Source organism: Dreissena polymorpha, chromosome 9 (genome assembly GCF_020536995.1).
Source record: "Dreissena polymorpha isolate Duluth1 chromosome 9, UMN_Dpol_1.0, whole genome shotgun sequence".
NCBI classification, from domain to species: Eukaryota; Metazoa; Mollusca; class Bivalvia; order Myida; family Dreissenidae; genus Dreissena; species Dreissena polymorpha.
The window spans coordinates 76,375,703-76,398,595 of record NC_068363.1 but is presented as its reverse complement, the minus strand read 5'-3'; the positions used below and the strand labels follow the sequence as shown (position 1 = coordinate 76,398,595).

General features: G+C 35.2%; 1 protein-coding gene across 1 annotated transcript in view; it reads right to left on the bottom strand.

The window, feature by feature from the left end:
• Positions 1-672: 672 nt before the first annotated feature.
• Positions 673-22,893, bottom strand: part of LOC127843586 (transmembrane protein 64-like) — a 30,662-nt gene continuing 8,441 nt past the window's right edge. The window contains exons 2-4 of the mRNA XM_052373269.1: positions 18,462-20,392; positions 11,524-11,685; positions 673-7,415 (exon numbers count right to left, since the gene is read on the bottom strand). Of these exons, the coding sequence (XP_052229229.1) occupies positions 7,224-7,415; positions 11,524-11,685; positions 18,462-19,130 (1,023 nt within the window). The 5' untranslated portion in view covers positions 19,131-20,392 and the 3' untranslated portion in view covers positions 673-7,223. The remainder of the gene's footprint in view (positions 7,416-11,523; positions 11,686-18,461; positions 20,393-22,893) is intronic.

Below are 22,893 nucleotides of genomic sequence, written 5' to 3'. Positions count from 1 at the left end.
GTTATTGACTGTTGGTCGCTATTAACAGGCGGTCGCTCGGGCAGGTTGGACTGTACATTTAAAAAAAGCAAAATAAAATTACAAATATATATGAATATTGTGTAAATACCTTTTTGTTAACAAGTAGTTATCATGTAAAATAATGACATTGTAAAGGATTCCTTCGGCTTAATGAAGACATATTGAAATTGTTTTATGTTAAATTTCTATTTGCATTCTAATTGATCGAGTCTTGCTAAAAGAGCATCGCTCAATTAATGTAGGATAAGTGTCATCCCAGATAAGTCAGGGACAACACTTTACCCAAACTGGTCCCAGATAAGTCAGGGACAACACTTTACTCAAACTGGTCCCAGATAAGTCAGGGACAACACTTTACCCAAACTGGATTTTTGTTAACTCTTTCAGTGCTGGAACCAATTTTGAAGGCCTTTGCAAACAATTTGGATCCAGATGAGACGCCACAGAATGTGGCGTCTCATCAGGATCCAAACTGTTTGCTATTCTGATAGTATTCTTTAAAAAAATTCGAAGAAAATGCTAATTTTAGAAATTCAGCAGACCACATTTGAGCAGACGACAAATTACCCAGCATGCAAAGGGTTAAGAAGAGACTTCCCTATATAATAAAATTTCCATATCTAGGCAAACACTTTACCAGGCACATGAATCAAGAGTTTTCCATGTTTTTATTTAGATAGGGTACATTTGGACACTTAATTATAAATGTGAGGCGGCTCATTAACTTTGTATTGGCTCTTTTTTTCTTTCATTTTTACTCTCTGTAAAACATGCACAGTTTGTACTAAACCTTTTAGTTTCTTACACTTACAGGTTAAGTTTTCGAGTAAAGAACTTTAATCGACACTTTCAAAATATAACATAAATCTGTGAAAAAGAAACAACAATGTGGCAAACCAAACTAAATAATGATACATGACAATTAAGTGCCCCTGTTATTTGATTGTTTTGTGTCTAAAAGTTCTGAAGGGAATATAAATAAATAACTCAATTAAAACAACCACACATGTCTTTGTAAAAGACAAATAAAACACACTAGTAAGCAAATCATACATGGTAATATAAAGAAATAAAATGCACAAAAATTATCAAATTAAACAGTAAGTATTTATTACTTTATTGGTTCTTATTGATTATTACACAATTATCGTCATTAAGAAAATGCAGTCTTTAATTGAATAGCAATTTCCTTAACAAATTAATACATAATTGCTTACAATCACTGGCCAACGTAACAGAGAATCATTCCATTGGATTTCAGGAATTCAACAAAAAAGCCACAAGATATAACATTCAAAAACAAACTACATAAATTGCTAATACTGAATACCTCCGGGCTAACACAATGTGAGGTTTGGCAAAAATTTGCTACCAATATTTGTACAATATACTTCCCAATTTGCAGTCATGTACGTATCTTAACTTTCAAATTGCTAGTGACTTATATGTTCAAATATAATATAAAGGTTGTTATAATGCTGTAGGGTAAAGCAATAAATCAGTAAATTTAAGTTAGCAGATCTTAGTAAATTTCAGCGTTTAGGCAAACTGAATAGCATGTATGTTTGTCCACGTGAAAATAATGCATAAAGCAAATACAACTCATTCAGACATACATGCATTTTACATATAATGTCTGTTCCAGTAAAAACAAGAATAATGCCAAGCAATTAAAGTCCCCTACTGGTGAAACTCCACCATTTCAGCAATATTTCTAGTCTATTTGTTGCCATAGCAACCAGAATTTTGACATAGGAACAAAATGAAATGAAATGCATAATCTCCATCTTGCCATAAGTCCATGTTTCAAGTTTCATAAAAAAATATGAAGAACTTTTTAAGTTATCGCAGGATCCACCATTTTCAGCAATATTTCTAGTCTATTGGTTGCCATAGCAACCAGAATTCTTGATGTAGGAACAAAATTAAATGACGTGCATAATCTCCATATTGCCATCTGTCCATGTTTCAAGTTTCATGAAAAAATATGAAGAACATTTAAAGTTATCGAAGGATCCAGAAAAGTGTGACGGGCTGACGCACAGAGCACAAACCATAAGTCCCCTCCGGTTTCACGGATAGGGGACTAATAAAACATATCTGAAGGGAATATAAATAAATAACTCAATTAAAACAACCACACATGTCTTTGTAAAAGACAAATAAAACACACTAGTAAGCAAAGCATACATGGTAATATAAAGAAATAAAATGCACAAAAATTATCAAATTAAACAGTAAGTATTTATTACTTTATTGGTTCTTATTGATTATTACACAATTTGTTCTTTTATGCATTAAGTAATATTGAAAAATAGATGATGTAGGAAAAATATTTATAAGATAACATAGGTCTGTATTTTTTTCTAAGGCTGTATTTCTTTTCTTGGATCATGCATTCCCATACTGTTGTCCCAGATTTCCCTGTGCAGTCCACACAGACTAATCAGGGACAACACTTTCTGTAGTTATATTTTTTGTTTGAAGGAAGTATCTTCTTTGCAAAAATCCAACTCAGGCGTTAAGTGTTTACCTGATTAGCCTTTGCAGACTGCACAGGCTAATCTGCGGCGCCACTTCACGCATATGCATCAAACCTGTTTAACCCTTTCCCAATAAGAGGCAAAGTGAAAATGGCCACCGTATGTGCAAACAGCATAAAAACCAGAACAGCCTGCGAGTAGCTGAGTCTGTTCAGGTTTTATGCTGTTTGCTGCTCATCAGTAACTATGGGTTGGAAATGAAGCCTTTAAAACTTGAATACAGTAAGGAATGTCTTAAATAAAATTTAACTTTCTGAAGGACTACACATGTGTGAAAATACGTATCTAAATGGTAAAGGTTTAAACATAGCATGGCTCAAATACATTATTATCTCTTAATTATTTACCAAGAAAGACATTGGCTGCATAATTAAAACATCTTAAATATTGAACAGCCGCCTATTGTCTTATAAAATAACACTAAAACATTTTAATACTCTTTGAATGAAGAACTTAAATCTATTTTTAATTAACCCGATTAACCCCAAATACAAGGCAGGCTAACAACAACGCAGGCTAACACCAACGCAATGTAACTATTTACTGCTGCGTGTTTTTTATTTGATTAGGTTGCAAAACCAATGCATTGCCTGATTAATAATTCAAGAGAAGAAGTTTTCGCAAGCCCAATCCCGAATGGTCAATCAAAAAGCATTGCAAATTGTAGCAAATGTGGATACTGACGAAGAGTCTTGCCAATAAAGATGATTTCTACAATTAATTCATTAGGGTCAATATTGATGGTGAATATAGGTTGAAATGAAATGTTTGAATGCAAGTAAGCAAAACCCAGCAATGTTCATGCATACAGGTATGATTATCAAACATGAATCATTATACGTCATTACAATAATTTATTGCAGTAAACATGAGACATACAGGGTAAACAATATGGAGAGCTTTGAGTGAATGAGTATTTTGATTACAAACAGAACTGAAACACTGAGATACATGTATATATCACACTGGCAATAGTGTTCAGTGAAAAAGTGTTTAGATACAAACAAAACAGTGTTCAGTGAAAAAGTGTTTAGATACAAACAAAACATATAATCACAAAGTAGTAAATGCTGGTCTTAATTCAATTGCACCAATATTTATCAAATAATGTTAGAATAAATAAAGCATTATCATTATTTGTAATCTGGAATTTTCACCAAATGGGCCATGATTAATTAGATTTAACCCTTTGCATGCTGGGTAATTTGTCTTCTGCTAAAATGTCGTCTGCTGAATTTCTAAAATAAGCATTTTCTTCATTTTTTTTCAAAGAATACTATCAGAATAGCAAACAGTTTGGATCCAGATGAGACGCCACGTTCTGTGGCGTCTCATCTGGATCCAAACTGTTTGCAAAGGCCTTTAAAATTCGGCTCCAGCGCTTTAAGGGTTAATTCAGTTATTCGAATACTTACATGTACCTAAAATTATATTGGACTGTATAAATATATGTTCAGGTTTAGTCCAGAACAAAATCTCAAATGTAATGAACAAATGAACTTAAATTGAGTTATTCACAAATATAAACATCTGAAAGGATACATAGTTTTTGCCACCTAAATATATACATTGCCTTTGATTGGATTACACAGTAATCACTAGCTTCTAAGTTATTGTACATCATCATGATTGTTGTTTAATCTATTTAGTTTAAAATGTGGAACTCATTCAAACCATTATAATACCAGTTGCTGCTACACATTTCCAGTTTCTACATTGTTCTTAACCCTTCCAGTGCTGGAACAGAATTTTAAAGGCCTTTGCAAACAGTTTGGATCCAGATGAGACGCCACAGAACGTGGTGTCTCATCAGGATCCAAACTGTTTGCTATTCTGATAGTATTTTTTGAAAAAAATCTAAGAAAACGCTAATATTAGAAATTCAGCAGACAACATTTTAGCAGACGACAAATTTCCCAGCATGCAAAGGGTTAATTAAATCAAACAGTGTACATTGGGTGCTTAAATCAAGGACAACTAGATCTTTAACATATAACAGAACAATGCTTGTTTATCTAAACTGCAAGAAATTTAGTGGAGAATAACAAAAAGTTGAATAGCTTAAAATCGATCCGTACATGAATGGAATAGGCTTATCTGAAGATTTTTACAGAATATACTAAGAATTAAATAAACAGAATCTGAAAAAAACAACAACATATAAATAACTGATTACGTCACACATTTATTTGTATCACAAATTAAACCCTGTGCTAAATACAATTGAGTGCTTTTGGCGATTAGAAGGTAGAAGATGATTTTTTGACAAAACATTACAAACTAGTGTACTTTTGAGGTAGTTGGTCAAATGAATTTATGAAGTATTGTGTCACAACAATTTTTTTTGTCAAATCCAATAATTTGACAGACTTTTGGTGTTTTGTTCCACTACAAACTCCTAAAAATCTGATTTGAGAATTATTAATTGGATAAAGTCAAAGACATCATGACCTCTCGTGATGCTTGTTGTGTTTCTTTTTTGCTGATCACTGATAAACTCTCTCAGAATCTGTGGTTCGAGCTAGCCAATATTGTGACTTGTGAAAACAATAAGCATTAGTTCTACCCTTTAATAGTGTTGCACATTTATTTTTGGGTTGGTTTGTGAAAGTGGTTCACAATATACATGGCAATATAACAGTAAGTTAGAGGGGCATTTGTGTTTTCTTTTTAAATATATGAATAATTTAAGTCCAGAAACTTTATCAGGACCGAAATTCTTATTTATGCACCCTAGTCTTTTATTTAAGGCAATTGCCTATACAGTACAGTACAATTCAGGTCGATAAAAACAACACAACATATAAATCATGCAAGCTGTAGTAATCACCCTGGAACGGCAAATGCAGAGCATTGGGAATTTAACTCTTTCAGTGCTGGAACCGAATTTTGAAGGCCTTTGCAAACAGTTTGGATCCAGATGAGACACCACAGAACGTGGCGTCTCATCAGGATCCAAACTGTTTGCTATTCTGATAGTATTCTTTGAAAAAAATTGAAGAAAATGCTAATTTTAGAAATTCAGCAGACGACATTTTAGCTGATGACAAATTTCCCAGCATGCAAAGGGTTAAACTGAATCCAGTAAGAAAGCTTATGTTATCATTGTAACAGTAATTAAAAATATTCATGCATACAGGTAAGTGTGAGGTTAATGTTGGAAGTGACATGTATATACTATGTACATTTAGTATGTGTAAGTTTAGCAAAAAAATAAACAACAACCCCAAAATGTAACTGAATGTTGACCCTGCCTTAAACAGAATTTGCATGATTAACAATATCATGTTCATGATTTTAACAAAGTGTGAACACTTTTGTAAACATTTCATTTATGGATTTACTGGAAGATTAAACTGATTTTGTAGCATTGAACACACAACAGTGGTTTTCTACAAACAATTACATGAGCTTCAATATAAAACAAGATGTGTTTGTGAAACACAATGTCCCCCTATATGACGTTTGACCTTGTAGGATGACCTTGACCTTGTGAAGGATGACCTTGACCTTTCACCACTCAGAATGTGCAGCTCCATGAGATACACATGCATGCCAAATATCAAGTTGCTATCTTCAATATTGCAAAAGTATTAATAAAATAAGCGATTTCGGCCACATATATTTGACCTCTGACCTTGAAGGATGACCTTGACCTTTCACCATTCAAAATGTGCAGCTTCATGAGATGCACATCCGTGCCAAATATCAAGTTGCTATCTTCAATATTGCAAAAGTATTTATAAAATAAGTGATTTGGGTCACATATATTTGACCTCTGACCTTGAAGGATGACCTTGACCTTTCACCACTCAAAATGTGCAGCTCCATGAGATACACATGCATGCCAAATATCAAGTTGCTATCTTCAATATTGCAAAAGTATTCATAAAATGAGCGATTTTGGCCACATATATTTGACCTCTGACCTTGAAGGATGACCTTGACCTTTCACCACTCAAAATGTGCAGCTTCATGAGATACACATGCATGCCAAATATGAAGTTGCTATCTTCAATGTAGCAAAAGTAAATTTAAAATGTTAAAGTTGGCGCAAACAGACCAACAGACCAACAGACAGACAGGGCAAAAACAATATGTCCCCCACTACTATAGTGGGGGACATAAAAAATAATTCTTACAATAAATACTGATAAATAATATATAATAACTTATACATGTCTAAAAGATTACACATGATTTTCATTGTGGACCCAATGGCTCAAGAATAAAAGGGAAAACATATCTTAAATCTTGTAACTTGTTAAACAAGAAGTAATATTGTGAACAGCTATTTTATATTATGAACATTTTCTGAATTTTAAGATTTTTGGCTTAATATGACTTAGAATGCTTCAACAACTCACCCTCAGGTTGAAAAATATTTCACCTAATTACAATTAAAAACACATTTTAGCAACACACTATACATGTAAATACTGTTTCATAAACAATAGCATGGGATAAAACTGGAATAAAAGTACAAAGTTATTCTAATTCACAGGCTGTTTCAAACAGCTTTAATGCCTTGACAGAAATCAGGCAAAACATTCATCATCTTCAAATTGGTAAAACACAATTAAAACTGCACCTTCTAATGGTATATCACCAATCATACAGCACATTCTCATTGGTTAATCACCAATCAATCACCAATCATCAATCACCACTCTGTTTTCTATGTCGATCTATAAACCCATTCACTGTGTGAGACTCTTTGAGCACGACAATTTCATTTGGAAGCATTCCGTTTTCCATTTCTGAGCACGCCCCGTCCACTTCTACTGTCTTTTTCAACTCGATCCGAGCTTTTCGCACCACAAAACACATTAGGGCAATGGAAAACAGGATCTGCAAAAATAAGTAACAAAACTGTTTGAGTCTCTACCACTCAGATATGCATTGTGACCATAAGTAGTCTCTAACAAGAGCACCGCATAGCGGGTGACAACGCAAGGCTGAGGGTGCAGTTTTAAATAAATGAAAGCTTGTCAGAATAATTTTTATATATTAGAGGTCACAGTGACCTTGACCGTTGACCTAGTGACCCAAAAATGGGTGTGGCATGTAGAACTCATTAAGGTGCAGCTACATATGAATTTTCAAAGTTGTAGGTGGAAGCACTTTGATTTTAGAGCCAATGTTAAGGTCTTAGCACGACGCGGACGGCAGACAGCAAGCTGGCTATGACAATACCTCGGGTTTTCTTCGAAAACAGCCGAGCTAATGAATCTAATTTAATTGCAGACCTTTCTTACTAGATTCAAGTTTTAAAGGCTTCATTCCAACTATGAGGTACTGATGAGCAGCAAACAGCATAAAACCTGAACATACAGTGAGTTTCTCTCAGGCTGTTTTGGTTTAATTCTAGATGATTTATTGATTTAAAGTTATTATTTCTGAAAGGAACTGCATGCTGACCGGGTCAGCTAGATCAGTTTCTACAGTACTGCACTACAGACCCGGGGCCTGTTTTCACCAAACAACTTTTTAGACTAAAGTCTGAGAATCAAGAGTATTCTTTAAATTTGAATATTCAAGAGCTGCTTTAATTCTGAGTCAAACTTGGCATTAACCACCTGTATCTACATTATTCTTCATGTAGAAAGTTTTGTTTATGGCAAAATCACCAGTGGTAAAATGTATTTATTATATACCTGTTTAATGCTTTTAACAAAAAACAGGTTGTATCAATCATTGAAATAAAAAATCCCGTATTACGCTACTCGCTGTTTCCAATTACGTAATACCATACTAGCCGGACTACTTCGACCCATTTAATGACGTCACATTACCCTCACCGAAAAAAGAAATATTTTATATTACAAAATATATTACGTAGTACATCGTGTGACGTCATTTCTGTGACGAAACACAATAGTTTTATCTAAACTCTGGAATTTAAGGACATGTCGGACATGGTGTTTTTTAACAGTAAACTATTTGTAAAACATCGAACGCATTTAAAACGTATTTTGGAGCTTGTATCTATCATGCATAAATGTATATTTCGATAGGAATACAATAAAATAGTGTGGTTTAAAGTAAGTTTCGATAAAGACATGGAAGAATAGAAGTGGAAGTGCATATCGTTTCAACGTTTTTGTTATAAACATCGGATTAAAATTGTCAACTTAATTGTTATAAACATTGGATTAACGGTGGCATTAAGGTTAGCGTGTCGGAAACCTGTGTTTTCCCGGTTCGAATGTTTACATGTTAATTTACATAAACTGTATTCATACGTGTCTTAAATAAACTATGGTGTACCGTTTTAGTAATTGTTTTGTCAGTTTTGTTAAAGTAAAAAATACAATTGTTTACTATTTTCGTTAGTTGTTGTATATAATAAAGGGAATATTACGCTAGTCAATTGTTCCAAGAGTTTGTATCACTCTCGTGGCTTGTGCTATTTCGCATCACACTCGAGGCTCCGCCTCTGGTGTGATACATCATCACACAAGCCACTCAAGTGATACAAACTCTTGGAACAATTGACTAGCGTAATATTCCGTATATATTCAATTACTGAGCATATGTGCCTCTGATTCTACATGTAATACTATTCTTTAATCCTCAGTCTAAGAATCAGTTGGTGAATATGGGCCTAGTCACATGTATATCAACTGTATTATATAAAGGTCATTGATTCTTTTATTACTTGTGTTAATGTCATAGTTATAAAGTATAAGAAGAAACTTCAAAAGTCATAATAAGCTTCATTTATATATTATTAAACATGTAACATTGTTTGCACATGACAAACAACACAAATAACTATAATTATCAAATATAATTCAAACACCAATGACCTGTATGTTGCATAAATGTTCCAGAAGTATGTAATTAAACATAGAACCACACAAATGTACATCTGACAGAGAAAAAGAAATATCAAATATCTGAACATCAAAGATCATAATTTAAATTAACACTTCCACATTTACACAGTAACAATTGGTTTCATTTTAAAAGCTCAATAGTTAGAATTCTTCTGTTTTTTTGTTGTCTGGCTCTTATTGTTGTCTTTGGTTGTTGCAGTACTTGTACTTGCTAAATAATCATTAAATATCATAGACGTTTACCGTTAATCCAATTATTTCCCCTATACAAATTTGACGTCAATTGTAGAACAAACATTTTCTGTAACACTTACACAATTCAGTGGTTTCAGTTTTCCACTCTGACCTGTATATGGCTTATGTTCATAAATCAATATTTTCATAACTTACAGATGCTGGCTGCTTATGTTTGGCTTGCATCTGATATTAGTATTCAATTTTTGAGACAATTATTCTACAAATCGCAACTTTTAAAATGTTTGGCCACATTAATGGCAATCAACTACGAAACCCCTGTCAGTTAAAGTGAGTGTGCTGAGTGCTAAAAGAGAGTATCGAAGCTTTTTAGTGGTTAGCATTGATGTTAAATGTATGGTCACTTTGGGTTAACCCAGAATTTTGACCTTCTGAATACATGTAAGTCTTTGTCCAAAAGTAGGCAAATGTCAATGTCAAAATGAGGTCAGGTGATGTAGGTGTGTTGAAAGTGTTCATAGATGACATCCATGCAAGTACATGTATCAAAGCTTCGTAGGAAGCATTATTGATGCTAGACGGACTACATCACTTTGAATTAACCTCATAATGTAAGACGATGGACAATAACAGACGGACAAATCACAATCAGAAAAAGCCCTTACAAAAGCCGAGTTTCTTTTTAAGATTAAAAAAAATTATTTTGTGAATGGACAATTTAAATATGGAAAAACTGCGTCTATTTTACTAAAATTGGAAAATTTGTATTCTTTTTGTTGTTGGGGGGGAGGGGGGGTGAATAAAAACTTTAAATTAAACAAGAGATGTGTTTGTCAGAAACACAATGCCCCCTACTGCGCTGCTTTAGTTTATTTATTTTTGTTTTGATTATATTCCTTTAAACAAGGGCTGTTTGTAAAACATGCATGCCCCCCATATGGGCTGTCGGTTGCAGTGGAAGCCATTGTGTGAATACGTTTTTTGTCACTGTGACCTTGACCTAGTAACCTGAAAATCAATAGGGGTCATCTGCAAGTCATGATCAATGTACCTATGAAGTTTCATGATCCTAGGCATAAGCGTTCTTGAGTTATCATCCGGAAACCATTTTACTATTTCAGGTCATCGTGACCTTGACCTTTGACCTAGTGACCTCAAAATCAGTAGGGGTCATCTGCAAGTCATGATCAATGTACCTATGAAGTTTCATGATCCTAGGCCTAAGTGTTCTTGAGTTATCATCCGGAAACCATCTGGTGGACAGACATACTGACATACTACGGAAGGACCGACATGAGCAAAACAATATAACCCCTCTTCTTCGAAGGGGGGCATACAAATATTACTTTCCTTGTAAAAATGATCTTTACCTGTCAAAAGATAAATACAAATGATCTCACTTTAACTCTTGCAGAGCTGTAACTGAATTTTGAAGGCCTTTGCAAACAGTTTGGATCCAGATGAGATCATCAGGATCCAAACTGTTTGCTATTCTGATAGTATTCCTTGAAAAAAATCAAAGAAAATGCTAATTTTAGAAATTCAGCAGACGACATTTTTGCAGGCAACAAATTTCCCAGCATGCTTGTTACTTTTCTTGGATTTTTTTGACTTTTGACCTTGAAGGATGATCTTGACCTTCCACCACTCAAAATGTGCAGCTCCATCAGATACATGCATGCCAAATATCAAGTTGCTGTCTTCAATATTGCAAATATTATGGGCAATGTTAAAGTTTTCAGACGGACGGACAGACGGATGGACAGACAGTTCAAATGCTATATGCCACCCTACTGGGGGCATAATTTTATTTTTTTTAAGGAAACTTTCAATTTGGATTTCTAGCCAGTCATTTGGGAAGTATATATACTTTTGAGATTGGGAATGGCCAAAGATGACCAAAGAGCCCACTGTTTTCCCACCTGAACACTGAGGATAATCCAGCCTGTCGCCTGGTTGGTCTCGTCTGTGAGTATGTCGCTCATGGAGCGCAGAGTTGTACCCATGTAGCAGTTGAGTATTGCTGTCGGCAACATGCCCAACGTCGTGGCTGACACATATGACAGCAGGGGTATGTTTGTTAACTGAAAAAAGACAGGATATTGGTAAACTGAAAGTGGATAGCAGTGGTATGTTAGTTAACTGAAAGTGGGAAGAATATTTGTCAGTTATGCATTTTGACTTGTTTGGAGTCCTTCATAAAATCAAATTAAATACTTTTCTTAATAGATTAAAGTGTTCAAGTTTTATGCTAGTTGCATAAAGCCATTTTCACTTTGCTTCTAAGTGGAGAAGGGTTAACAGAAAGGTGAAACAAGATGTGTTTGTGAAACACAATGTCCCCCTATATGACGTTTGACCTTGAAGGATGACCTTGACCTTGACCCTTCACCACTCAAAATGTGCAGCTCCTTGAGATACACACGCATTTCAGATATAAAATTGCTACATGTAGCTTCAATATTGCAGAAGTGACATTACATGAGCAATTTTGACCCATATATTTGACCTTGAATGATGACCTTGACCTTTCACCACACAAAATGTGCAGCTTCAGAGATACACATGCATGCCAAATATCAAGTTGCTATCTTCAATATTTCAAAAGTATTCATAAAATAAGCGATTTGGGCCACATATATTTGACCTCTGACCTTGAAGGATGACCTTGACCTTTCACCACTCAAAATGTGCAGCTCCATGAGATACACATGCATGCCAAACATCAAGTTGCTATCTTCAATATTGCAAAAGTATTCATAAAATAAGCGATTTGGGCCACAGATATTTGACCTCTTACCTTGAAGGATGACCTTGACCTTGACCTTTCACCACTCAAAATGTGCAGCTCCACGAGATACACATGCATGCCAAATATGAAGTTGCTATCTTCAATATTGCAAAAGTATTCATAAAATGAGCGATTTTGGCCACATATATTTGACCTCTGACCTTGAAGGATGACCTTGACCTTGACTTTTCACCACTCAAAATGTGCAGCTTCATGAGATACATGTACACATGCATGCCAAATATGAAGTTGCTATCTTCAATATAGCAAAAGTTATTGCAAAATGTTAAAGTTGGCGCAAACCAACCAACAGACCAACAGACAGGGCAAAAACAATATGTCCCCCACTACTATAGTGGGGGACATAAACATATTGGTTGATTGAAAGTGGACAGGAATTTGGTTAGATAAATGTGGGCAGAATATTAGTTTACTGAAATTGGGAAGAATTAATGTTGGTTAACTGAAAATGGACAGAACATTGGTGAAAGTGGACAGAATATTGGTAAATTGTATGTGGACAAAATACTTGTTAAACTGAAATGATTATAGATTAAAGGACAGAAAACAATAAGAGCTGTTAACTTAATAAACCAGAGCTATATCAGATAACAAACAATATTGTAATGGTAAACGGACACCAATTGCTGAAAACTTGACCAGGTGATCTAGTTTTTGTCCACACTTGACTCTGATCTTATTCCTTCTTTATAAGGTACCGGAAAATGCCACTTTCCCAATGGGGAAAAAACTAAAAATTTCCCAATTGCTGTCCAAAAAAAATCCTTTTTTTTTTTTTTTTATAAATGCAACATTTAGTTTATTACCCTATGCAAAAAATATAATATTGACAACCTGACAACAATAAGTTATCAATTTTAAAGTATTTGTTAGGAACAAATCAAATACACCCAATTTCCCAATCTGAAGATTTCATGATGCGATTTTTTCCAATTTCAGATCATTTCACGCTAATTTTTCCCAACTGGGCTGGTACTGGTGTTTTTCCCTAAAGCACAAAAAAAATCACTACAACATATCGGTTAAATGAAAGTAACAAACACAAGCTGACCAGGATTCAACCACTTCAAACTGATAATATAGATGCAGATCCTTTATGTCAACAGATTAGATAATAATTATCGGTTTGTATTGTGTATGTATTTATTTTGACCTTGCGGTCAAGGATAACCCATGAAAGTGCAAGCACTTATTTCCAATGGGGTCCTTTTGGTTTTGCAGAAGAGACAGTATTGGGATACAAGGAATCCGGGTGCGATACCCTAGCTCTTTACGAATAGATACCTTGGTTCTTTTACTTGCTCAGTGTATAGCACCGATACACGCAAGAATTACCTGGGTTTCATACCAGTACATCTCTAGTTGGGTGGGAAACACTTGAAGCATTTCTGAAATTTCCAGTGCCCAGGTCGGGATTTGAACTGGGGACCTCTGGAATGGTAGACCAGAGTGTTACCACTCGACCACCGCACCACCCTATCATTCTATTATCCTGTCACATGCCTTTAAATAAGCCCGATAACCAGGTTACCTAATATCCCAAAAGATATAAGGCTAGATGACCACGTGACCTCGAATATCCATCAGTTGCTATCCACGCATGCGCATGCATTTACTATTTTCTATTAATAAAATAAACTTTTTTCTATTAATAAAATACCAAATACATGTAAAGAACTGTTTGTTTAAACATTATTATTTAAACAGCATAATTTCGTCTTTGTGTATTGAATTAATAACGAGTAACTCGATATCTGTGTGTCTTAACAAGATGGAAGCTAGCCTAAGCGCTTTGCCAGACGTGACGTCACCATGTTTTTTTTCGCGCGTGATGTTTACCATATTAAATATTTAAACACAAAATACTCGAACACTAGATATTTTAGAAACATTTCAACGAATGTTGTAAATGTGACAGGATAAATAGAATAATAGGTTGGTGACGTGGATGGAGAATGGTTATCTGGCTTGTCGGAGGATCTTATCGGGTTCGCCATCAGCTGACCCAATAACTTCCTCCGACTTGCCAGATAACCATTCTCCATCCATGTCACCAACCTATTTTTCTCTATAACACCCTACCTTCACAACATTTTTATCATGACGTGCAACTGATATATCATACATACATTATTACAGGGGTGTGATTGAGGACAAGTCGAGGGAAAGAAAATTCTATTGGATGAGTTTTGACAACAAGATATTCATGATGGTGTGACAAACCTCTAAAAACAGAAAAAACTATGAGAAATAAACACTTTGGTAAATTTTACAAGATTCAATTCTAAAACCTTATTTACCTCAGATTCACATAAACATTTATCTAACAGTATCCAATATTAGGAATGAATCCTGTTTTCGGTGCCCTTATGCAATATGCCCTGGAATCAGTTGCGGGGAAACCCACATTTTTTTAACAAGTTTACACATATCAAAGAAATGACCCCTAGGTAAATTGGATCTGTGGAAATATGCTGATTTGCATCAATATTGCACCCCTGATAATTATGTTCTGTTTTTTTCCTCAACTTTTTAATGAATCTTATTTTTCATTGATGATGTCTAAAGGGTTATGCATGAAACTGGTGTATTTACTTCACATTTCTACATAAGATACAATTGATTTGCACTAAATCCTCTGTCTTTTGAGTGTGAAAATGAATGATAAATGTTCTTGAGAACTGGCAGAACTAGAATTTCTCACAGCATAGACAAATGACCAGCCTCTCAGGCCGCATGTAGTAATAACACTGAAAATAGGACCCAGGGGTTTGACAAGTTTTCACCATAGCAGGGCTCAGCTGTGAGGGAGACGTGGGCGATAACTTCTCCACTGACATATTAACTTCTCCCTCTAATTACATGAATGACTTCTACTCCTTTTGACATTTCCTTTGAGCCAGAAATTGACAGATAATATATTAATTAAATTTATTTAAATACAATAATAACACAACATTAACACGTAAGTGTGTTTGTTTATATTTGTTAATGTTTCCCCCAAACTGCCAAATGTGAGTTGTTTCTTATTAATCATAATGATGATTGGCGTGGTGAAATGAGTTGAACAAAATACATTGTAAGTGAAGAGTTGATAAAACACTGAAAAGAAACCACTTCTTCTTAAACTTGCCTCACTTCTCTTTAATTTCAGCTGAGGGAAGAGTCACTTCTCCCTAAAATTTGAATGTAGGCTGAGCCATGCGTGGGGGATTTTTCAAAAAGTGTGTACATATGGTAAAGAACCACATTACATTGTTAAATACCAAATATTAAACCTTTGGGCCATGTAATTGCAGAGGAAATCATTTTTTAAAGTCATTTTGCTATATTTGAAGTCTACATAAATAATTTGAATCCCCAAATGTACCCAGTTTTGAGTCCAGGGTAATGATTTGAATCTAAATTGGCCTCTAAAATATTATGCGGCATACACAAAATAATACATCTGGATGTTGGAGTTAATAAGATGTTTATTTTTGTTTATTAAGTCTATACAAATACAAATAATAGGAAATACATTCTTAGTTAAACAAGGGGTATTTATGAAATTGCATGTTCAAAACGTCATGTCATAAGGAACAATGCCTGTAAGTTTAAATGTTGTACTTTAACAGTGTAGGAGAACACCTGTGTCGATGGAAGGCAGAGACGTACAGAGAGATGGTCATTCCAGTATACACTCTTAACATCAAGAGTAGTTGGTATTATTAGGCCATAAAATTCGACTCTATTTTAACATGAAAGTTTAGCATCCTTATCAACCAGCCAGACAGCAAACAAACAAACAAGTTAAGAAAATATTTTTTTACAACCTGTACATGCCCCCCCACCCCCTGGCCCCCCCCCCCCCCATGCAATCTCTGAGCTGCACATTGTATGTTTTGTGTTTCTACACGTTCCCCTACATTTGCAGCATGATTTGAAGGAATATCAATGTAACATTATCAAGTGCGCATTTGTAGAAACTGAATTAACAGGGCTTCTTGAATCAAGTTGAATCAATAAACACATGTTAACAAAATGCGATTAATCCTATGTTTAGTATGTTAGGAAAACAACATGCTATTGTGTTTGTTTGTTTCGTCTAATCCACTATTTTGCAGTCGACAGCTGGTAAGAATGAAAAGTTTTGTTCCTGTATACAATGATTTCTACAGGTTAGGTTAAGTTACAATCGAAATAGAGCTGGTTTATATCCCTTTACCACTTACATGTAGATAAGTCTTTAGAAAGTAAAACTTAATCTTACTTGATTCAAGTTTTTAAGGCTTCATTTCCAACCCTTAGATACTGATGAGCAGCAAACAGCATAAAACCTGGACAGGCTGTTCTGGTTTTATGCTGTTTGCACATTTTCACTTCGCTTCTGAGTGGGAAAGGGTTTTAATTTTTAGTTGATATGTTAACTGCACATACACACACACCTTTCTTACAATTACACAAAGTTGGAATAAGACTTCAATCTTGGAATAAAATATGTTTTTTCCACATTTTTTTATATGCAGTTAAACCTGCTGTTACTTTTGCCAAAATATACATTCACTAGCTGGATACATAACTTCACCATTTAAATTCATTTTACCACACCAAAATATGATTTATTAGATTTAAATAATGCATACATGAACACAGTTTTAATAAGAGAAAACAAATCAAAAGAAAAAAACAACACTATCACTTTTCATGCAAAAGTCATGGAAAAGTGCTTAATATACAAAATATAAACAGGATACTACAAAAATGCTTTCAGAACATGCAATGAAATGCCTTGTGCAAGAAAATCCCTAAAATGACATCCATTCAAAGTTAAGTGTCTTAAATTAAAGTCACATAATGTAGTACATGTACATGTATATATTAAAGAATGATAAAAAACAATTCAGCCTCTCTGGGAAAATGGGGCTTTATGCATATGCCTAAAGTGTGGGAAAATGAGGCTTAATGCATATGCCTAAAGTGTGGGAAAAAGGGGCTTAAAGCATATGCCTAAAGTGTGGGAAAATGGGGCTTAATGCATATGCCTAAAGTGTGGGAAAATGGGGCTTAATGCATATGCCTAAAGTGTGGGAAAATGGGACTTAATGCCTATGCCTAAAGTGTGGGAAAATGGGGCTTAATGCATATGCCTAAAGTGTGGGAAAATGGGACTTAATGCCTATGCCTAAAGTGTGGGAAAATGGGGCTTAATGCATATGCCTAAAGTGTGGGAAAATGGGGCTTAATGCATATGCATAAAGTGTGGGAAAATGGGGCTTAATGTATATGCCTAAAGTGTTGGAAAATGGGACTTAATGCCTATGCCTAAAACGTGGGAAAATGGGGCTTAATGCATATGCCTAAAGTGTGGGAAAATGGAGCTTAATGCATATGCCTAAAGTGTGGGAAAATGGGACTAAATGCCTATGCCTAAAGTGTGGGAAAATGGGGCTTAATGCATATGCCTAAAGTGTGGGAAAATGGGGCTTAATGCATATGCCTAAAGTGTGGGAAAATGGGGCTTAATGTATATGCCTAAAGTGTTGGAAAATGGGACTTATTGCCTATGCCTAAAGTGTGGGAAAATGGGGCTTAATGCATATGCCTAAAGTGTTGGAAAATGGAGCTTAATGCATATTCCTAAAGTGTGGGAAAATGGGGCTTAATGCATATGCCTAAAGTGTGGGAAAATGGGTCTTAATGCATATGCCTAAAGTGTGGGAAAATAGGGCTTAATGCATATGCCTAAAGTGTGGGAAAATGGGGCTTAATGCATATGCCTAAAGTGTGGGAAAATGGGGCTTAATGCATATGCCTAAAGTGTAATCAAAGAATAGCCTGTGCAGGCTAATGTGTGACAACACATTCCGCTTTTATGGCACTCTTCATATAAAGGAAGTCTTGTCTTAGCTGAAAACTAGTTAAGGCGGATAGTGTGGTCCCTTACAAGCCTGGGCCAACAGCACAGGCTAATCTAGGATAACCAGTAAGGCAAATGCATTAAGCCCCATTTTCCCAGAGCACAGCTCAATCTGTTCATTAAAAGTTAAAACAAATCTGTATACTCACAGAAAACAGACTGTTTTGAAGACCAAATGGCAACGGAGTGAGACGAGTGAGTGCCACAACCTTGAAACCATGCTTCCCGTCGACTACCGATATCACAGCCGTCATGTTGTCGTTATAAAACTTCCGGATGATGAAGCTGCGACAAAATCTTTTCATAGTCACATGGGCTACTGCCACACCCACGGCACTACACACCTCCACCACAATAGGTCCGTATATGATGCCGTATAAATACCCACACGCGATCATAAGCAATATAACACCCCACGCGATTGGATAAGACACTAATATATAAAGCAATAAAAATATCACAAAACTAACTTTAAGGTCTAAATTGGCCATCCATATCAAAACATCTTTTATGTATTCTCTGAACAACACCAGAAAGAAAATTGTCAATGCTATCACAACGACAGACAATAAGGTCACCTGATAGCAATTCGGCCCTTTTCCCTGTCTTGCCGATGAGAAATCGAACACATCGCGTGGCGATTTTGGCGTGCTGGGACGTGAGGTTTCATATTCACTCACGTGATTACTCTCCGTAGCAGTTTGGTGGGACAAGAAAACTCTGTCGACTGTCGAGTTTGCCCCAAGCAAATACTCCCTCGCCTCATCTGCGTGGATATGAGAGAGGTTTTCCTTCAGCGAATGAACTTTCTCAAGCATTTTGTTCAACTGAGCTCCCTTCTCCTCTTAAAGTTCAATCAAATGTTTTGTTTTGTTGCTCTGGTGTGCTTTTTTATAGCCTTGTTTGTATGGTCGTCTTTTGTTCTGTCCCTTTCAGCTTGCTGCCACTTTGGTCTTTTGGCATTTTGTAAACTTCAATTCCTGTCAACTTTAAGAGTTGTGTTTGACATTTTACTTTGTTTTTAATCTTGTAAATTTAATCATGACTCTTTATTCCTACTTTGTCATTAAACTTAATCTGAAATTGATGCTCTACAATGTTCAAGCATTCAATGTTTGTCGGATTTCCATTTATAGTCCATTTTACTTCAAAATTCATCGAATTATAATCATTCTTTCTTTATTTTGCAAACTATTATTAGACATCATAAACTTCTTCAATCAAAAATGGTTCATTGGTGCAATTGCTCTGATGTCAAATTGTACAATGTACCTTGATCATAAATTGATCTTATTATAGAATATTTACTAAAGTATTTTGTTGCTCATTGTAACAAGATCGCCATGCAATCTCTACTAACCTGATTTGGACATAATGAGTTTAATCCTTATTTGATCAACTGAGGTTGGTGTGAAAGTCCTATCAACGATCAAAGTCTCATCACCTGAAGTACAGCAACATTTGTGAGTCACTGCCTATGAACTCTGTTACACCACCATTTGTGAGTCACTGCCTGTGAACTCTGTAACAGCAACATTTGTGAGTCGGTGGCTGTGAATTCTGTTTCAGCAACATTTGTAAGTCAGTACCTGTGAACTCTGTTACAGCAGTCAGAACTCTGTTACACCAACATTTTTGAGTCACTGCCTGTGAACTCTGTTACAGCAACATTTGTGAGTCAGTGCATGTGAATTATGTTCATCTCTCAATCACTGTGCAGGCACTTTGTTAAACTTTTAAGGAACTATTTACCAAACTTTGTTAAAAAAAGAAGACACATGAAGCTAAATATATTAATTTTTTTTGTAGGATTGCGTATTTTTCAAATCTTCATACAATATTATTAATTCCATTTTGTATTAAATTCAAAAACGTCCAATGTGTCAACTCCATAAAGCCTCATAAATGACAACTAATTTCATCTACATGTAAACAGCTTTAAGAGATATTCAACCATGTGTTCATGTACATGTAGTTCATTTTTCCAGATAATATTATGTCCTCTGGCAAGTTTCAATTGATTTGAACGCTGTCATAAGTTATCTGTCACAAATTCAGTATACATGTCAGCAACACGGTTCTGAAAAAAAAAAATGAAACACTGTCATGAGCAGAATCAAGTACTGTAAAAACTGCCGGAAGAGACTGAAGAATCTACAGCAACTACCGTACATTCTCTTATAAACAAACCTGAGCGCCTTACATTTTCATAGAGCAACTGCCGGTAGAGACTGAAGAATCTACAGCAACTACCGTACATTCTCTTATAAACAAACTTGAGCGCCTTACATTTTCATAGAGCAACTGCCAGTAGAGACTGAAGAATCTACAACAACTACCATACATTCTCTTATAAACAAACCTGAGCGCCTTACATTTTCATAGAGCAACTGCCGGTAGAGACTGAAGTATCTACAGCAACTACCGTACATTCTCTTATAAACAAACCTGAGCGCCTTACATTTTCATAGAGCAACTGCCGGTAGAGACTGAAGAATCTACAGCAACTACCGTACATTCTCTTATAAACAAACTTGAGCGCCTTACATTTTCATAGACCATTAATCCCTTTACCTTTTTCAGACATTTCAAGTCCCTTAGAAAATTAAATTGAATTATAGACCTTTCTTACTACATGTAGAAAAAGTGTTAAATGCTTCAAATGCAAACCTTAGACACTGATTAGCAGCAAACAACATAAAACCTGAACAGACACTGAGCAAACATTTGTCGAGTCAATATAGGATTTTTAAGGGGACTTGTTCACAAATTTTGGTATAATAAAAGTACATGACTTTCATGCCTTTCAAATAACATAACAGACAGAAACAGTTTGGTACATGTACATGTATATAACATAATTTTTGGAAAGCATGTGAAGTGACTGTTGCTTTGCTAAAAAGTTTAAAAGCATGCAAGTGTATCTCATAATTAGTATATATCGACAAAATTTGCTTTAACTGGATGTTTGTTTAGAAGACACTTCCTTTCAATAGAAATATTCAATGAAAGGAAAGTTGTCCCCTCTAATTAGTTTTTGTACAGGCTAATCGGAATGTTATTTTGCACACATGTATGAAGCCGCCTTTCCCTAGAGCACCAAAATGTATGAACCACTTAGCTATTGCCTTTCCCTAGAGCACCAAAATGTATCAACCACTTAGCTATTGCCTTTCCCTAGAGCACCAAAATGTATGAACCACTTAGCTATTGCCTTTCCCTAGAGCACCAAAATGTATGAACCACTTAGCTATTGCCTTTCCCTATAGCACCAAAATGTATGAACCACTTAGCTATTAGGGTGGATATCATTGATTGAAACAGTATGATACCAACGCTGATATTTTAACAGTAACTTATTTTTAATGATACCAATACTAATTAAAAACTATTTTACTAATCTAGAATTATTATGACAATAACAAGAGCTGTCAGAGGACAGCGCGCTCGACTATTCGAGTGCTTGACAGTATAACATAAGCCATCATGGGGAAATTGTTCATATTCAATAATTTATTAGACGATCTTTCAAAAACAAAAAAAGGAAAACACATTTATTTTTTTTTATTGGGGGGGGGGGGGGGGGGGTTGAGAGGGGGTATAATGTGGAGTGTGGTCATTTATTAGATGATGTTTTAAAAAATAAAAAAGGGGAAAAAAATGTTTTTACCCGCCCACAAAAAAATGCTGTTTTTTGGGAGGATGTAGGGCACAGTTAAGCTTCTATTGAAAACCCTGTAACCAGACAGTCTATTTACCAAGAATTAATTTGGGACAGAGTTATGGACCTGTCACTTGTGTTTAAAGAATTTCAACGTTAAATAATTTGTGCCCACTTGTAATTGACATAAATCTAAAAGCGGCATGTTCTTTAACTCATTCCCACTTGAAGCAAAGGGAAAATGTTCAAACATCTTAAAACTAAAACAGCCTGCGAGTTACATGTACTTGCAATCTGTTAGGGTTTAATTATGTTTGCTGCTCATCAGTATCTAAGGGTTGGAACTAAAACCTTAAAAACTTGAATCTGGTATGAAAGGTCTTTTAATTAAATTTAACTTTCTAAAGGACTACAAATGCGTCAAAATACGTATCTTTAAGTGGTAAAGGGTAAAATACGTATCTAAGTGGTAAAGGGTAAAATACGTATCTAAGTGGTAAAGGGTTAAAGGGGAATGTATAACTGCAGTGTATAATCCCACCATCACATTAGGATATTAATCTTGCAGCAATCCATGATACATTATTATCACGAAAAATATACTTATTTTTGCCTCCTACAAAATACTTTTTATTGGCTAAGAATGGCCGAGAGCTGCCCATGTATATTTTCTTATCAGATATCCTTACCTTGCTTTTCATTTCAGGTCATTAAAGTTAAATGATGTCAACAAGATGGCGCCATTAAATACAGTTTACCTAACTTTTCTTCTGTTGATGGTAGAATTCTTTACATGGCCTCTTATTGACCTTTGTATTGAGCTGCAAAATGCTCTCGCTTTACATGCATTTTACTGACCCAGCATCACACTGTACGTGGTCAGTAAGAAACTGTGTAACTAATAATACATCGAGATATAT